At 33.5% G+C, this 3,720-nt stretch overlaps 1 protein-coding gene across 1 annotated transcript; it reads left to right on the top strand.

The window, feature by feature from the left end:
- Positions 1-2,215: 2,215 nt before the first annotated feature.
- Positions 2,216-3,720, top strand: LOC131946525 (uncharacterized). Its single transcript, XM_059307346.1, has 2 exons — positions 2,216-2,420; positions 3,299-3,720. The coding sequence occupies exons 1-2, from the start codon at positions 2,216-2,218 to the stop codon at positions 3,496-3,498; spliced, it is 405 nt and encodes a 134-aa protein (XP_059163329.1). The 3' UTR covers positions 3,499-3,720.

Below are 3,720 nucleotides of genomic sequence, written 5' to 3'. Positions count from 1 at the left end.
TTTCAGTTCTTTGGCAGTTTAATGAGTGCGTTGTGCGCGTGCTTTTGCTAGCACTCACACTACACGTGCGTTCTTAAAGAATGCTGCTCAATCTGGAAAACAAATTCCTTGAAAGCCTTAACAAGTTCCTAACTAAAAAATTCTAAAAGTATGTTTTTTTTAGATTAATTTCCTCTAATTATACATCTCTTGTTACACTCCCTCACTCTGCTTCTTCCCACGCCCACACACAACTTCCCCCACTCCCTCACATAACTTCCCCCACTCCCCCACTCCCTGACATGACCCTCCCACAAAACTAGAGCCTCTCCCTCGCTCCCCAACACACCACTGCTCATCTAAGAGGTCGGCTAATGCTCACGATATTAATGCGGGTAAATCGTGGGTGTCCAAAAAACAGTGACACATTAAGCCAGAGCGCTGTGCAACATCCCCCACACTTAGCAGAGGAACTGAGATCTCCTCACTAAATTCCTGAAAGTTCCCCCCCCCCCCTACCACTTTTTTTTGTTTAGTTTCCAACATTCAACGCGTTCCATCCTCGTCACTTCCTTTACCTTAGCGGTAATTTATTTTCGTATTTTTTAGTTTGTTGAAATAATTTATTTAATTAAATAAAACAATTTTGTCTATTAGTTAAATGTATCAAATATAAATCATTGTAAATGTGTAATGAAAACACAACCAAGTCATGTTAGAGTATTTAATATTTAAAAAAATAACCACTGAAATAAGAGATTGAAATATTTAATAATAGACCCAATTAAACATTGTTTAATAGGAAGTATTAAATATTAATATTAATTAATACAAACCTATTAAAACATGCTAATGACGTTTAATGAAAAACAAAACTATACTTTTTATGATACAGACACGTTATTTTTTTTTATATGTAGTTTTACTCAAAACTTTGAAAGATTCTTTCTTGTTTCTTGAATTTTCTGGAAAATATTCTACCGAGATAAATCAAAATCCGCCATGAGTTTTAAATCCCTGGTTAACAATTATTTCTTATAAATACACAAGTTATAACTTGCTATTTCTTGGCATTTACATCTGGATTTGTATTTCTTCTTTTTAATTATAAATGGTTATCTTTTATCTTCTTCTTAAGACAAAAATGCATGTTTACCAACTGTTTTCTAACACTTTGAAAGATCAGATTCCTCGTGACCCACTTTAGGGTAGGGAGGGGGTGTGTGTTTATAGACGAGGGCAGTTAAAGGTTGTTCCAAGTCGTACAGTCTGACAGTTGAATGGGCATCAATGTTGTCAGACGCCGAGGGTCTAATCTCAGTAAGTGCTCACTGTAAAAAATTAACGTTTTTTTCTTGTAAATTACTGTATTTTTTTACAGTAATTTACAGTATTTTTAAAAAACGGTAGCATCTCGTGAATATGACTAGTCGAATCCCGTTTACCGTTAAAATACGCTAGTCCTATCGCGTAGCCTGTCATAACCTTCATTGCGGGAGAGTGACTAAAATTAGATAAGCCAGAAACGCCTCCCGTGATTTCAATTATTAACAACAAATAAATATTTTATCTTTAATTTTAAAATATCTGCAAATTATTTTAACTGAACATCAAATTAAACAGTATTATTGAAGAGTTAAGAATATTTTATTTACATGAAAACAAAATTAAAAACCCCAAAAGTAATTAAAAATTAGCAAGTTTATTTCCGTTTCCGAAGAAGTCAGCCTACTTGTGTTTGTCAAAGCGCCATTTTGACATCTCTACTCTCGGCTAACTTCGATTGTTCATCTAAGGAAATCTATTCTACGACATTATCATCTGCATTTTATTTCAACTTCATCGCATTACTACATTCAAGGGAAACTAGACCTGGTATGTTATAATTGTTTCTTATCTTTAAATTTGATAAAAAGAAGTGTGACTTCAGTAACGAATTTTTCACTAGATCTAGATCTAGAATCTAGCTCTAGAATCTAGATCTAGATCTAGATCTAGACTCTTTCTCTAGATTCTAGTCGTTTTTAACTTGTTAAACAATAAACCGTACTTTAACACTAGATCTAGATCTATATCATATTATCTATTATCTAATATATAAAGTACAAGAAAATCTGTGATACTTTTTTTTTTAATTTTGTGAAGGAATTTGTTCTCATTTATCTTGTCTACAGTTTCTTGTTCATTTTTTTTGTCGGTTTTGAATTTGACTGTTTATATTATAGACCATCTCAACATGGAGTTGGAGGCCATTGGAGAATCAATCAAAGCTGCTTTGTCTTTAACTGATGAGGATACCCTTACAAAGATTAAAGATCTCTTGACACAAATTGGAGTTACATGTTTGGCTGACCTGATTCTTGTGAAAGAGGGTGACTTGACACCTGTGCTGAAAATCATCCAGGCCCGGAAACTAATCAGCTTCTGGCAAACGACTGAAGGTAATGCATTTTCTTATTTATTTATAATTAAAAGATTATCACAATGATTTTAATATAAATTTAATAAAGTTAACTGGACAAACATTCAAATGCATTTCCTTTATTTGGGCCTTCCCAATCTTTATTTAATGTTTAAATGTTCAAATTATTTTGGGAAATAAATTGATGAATAATTTAGATTACCAACGTTTGTCCTGCCTAGGTGTTATAACAACGATAAAATATTTTTAGGGTTTTTTGCCATTATTGATTCCTCTGCATTTTTCTTTTTTTTAGCTATTGTTCTTACATACACTTTAATGTTATTTTCCTTTCTTGTTATTACTTAAGATAATTTTTTCTATGGATTATCTTTTTTATACTTTCATTTTTAAACTATTGGATAGTCCTGGTCTTTTCATATGCCCTTATTATTTTTCTATGAAAAATAGATTTACATTTCTTACTCAGTAATTGATTCAATTTTAGATCACTTACTTTATAAATAAGTTTATTGTATATTTATCAAATGAAAAAAAAAGTACTAGATCTAGATGTAAGCCACAGCAATAAGCCTCATGGACACAGTGTAAACCAAACTAATAGTATTTTGTTAAATTAAAAAAAATTATAAAGCCACGCAACTATAGCTGAGTGTTATAAAAACAACAATTTGGTGGTCTTAATTTCAAGTGTCAGATTATAGTAAACTCTATAACATTTTAGGCCAACTTTGGCGTAGCTCATCTTTTTATTTCTTCAAAGAAAGTCTAAACTTCTATACTAGGAATAGAGATATGTGGGTTTCATAAGACTGTGTGTCATATATTATCTCTATTCTGTTCATCCATGTGTGAATTTATTTACTACTAACTGATAAATATTATTTACATTCACAGCTCCTGTTCCCTTTGCAGCCATACAATCTGCAGTGCCACATGCAGTGCACCCAACTACACCTCCTGCTTCGACCTCGAGTGATAGGCAGCCACGTGAAGTTGTGACACATTTTCGAGAATGGGATTACGTGTTCGAAATGCCCTCAGGTGATAAAGGAAAGGAAAAGGCCATCTCCACAACAGCGGCGAGAATTCGTTAGGATTGTGGTTGAGAGAATAGTGTTCAGTGGATTTCTTAACCCCACTCGCCCACAAATAAGTGAGGTGTCAAGTAGCATTGTGAGGATGCACCCAGAGTCCTTCTGCGACATGGGTGATGCAGATGTTCCACGAGGCAGTGGTTACTATTCACTTGTCCACCAGCTTAAATCAAGAGTCTTCAGAAAAACAGTCTTCAGAAAAAGTGCCGTTTCTCCCAGTGT

Source organism: Physella acuta, unplaced genomic scaffold, assembly GCF_028476545.2.
Source record: "Physella acuta isolate Inbredline_101_S28 unplaced genomic scaffold, ASM2847654v3 ptg000562l, whole genome shotgun sequence".
In the NCBI taxonomy this organism is placed as follows: domain Eukaryota; kingdom Metazoa; phylum Mollusca; class Gastropoda; family Physidae; genus Physella; species Physella acuta.
The sequence above is the reverse complement of the archived record's forward strand: the minus strand, read 5'-3'. Positions and strand labels throughout refer to the sequence as shown.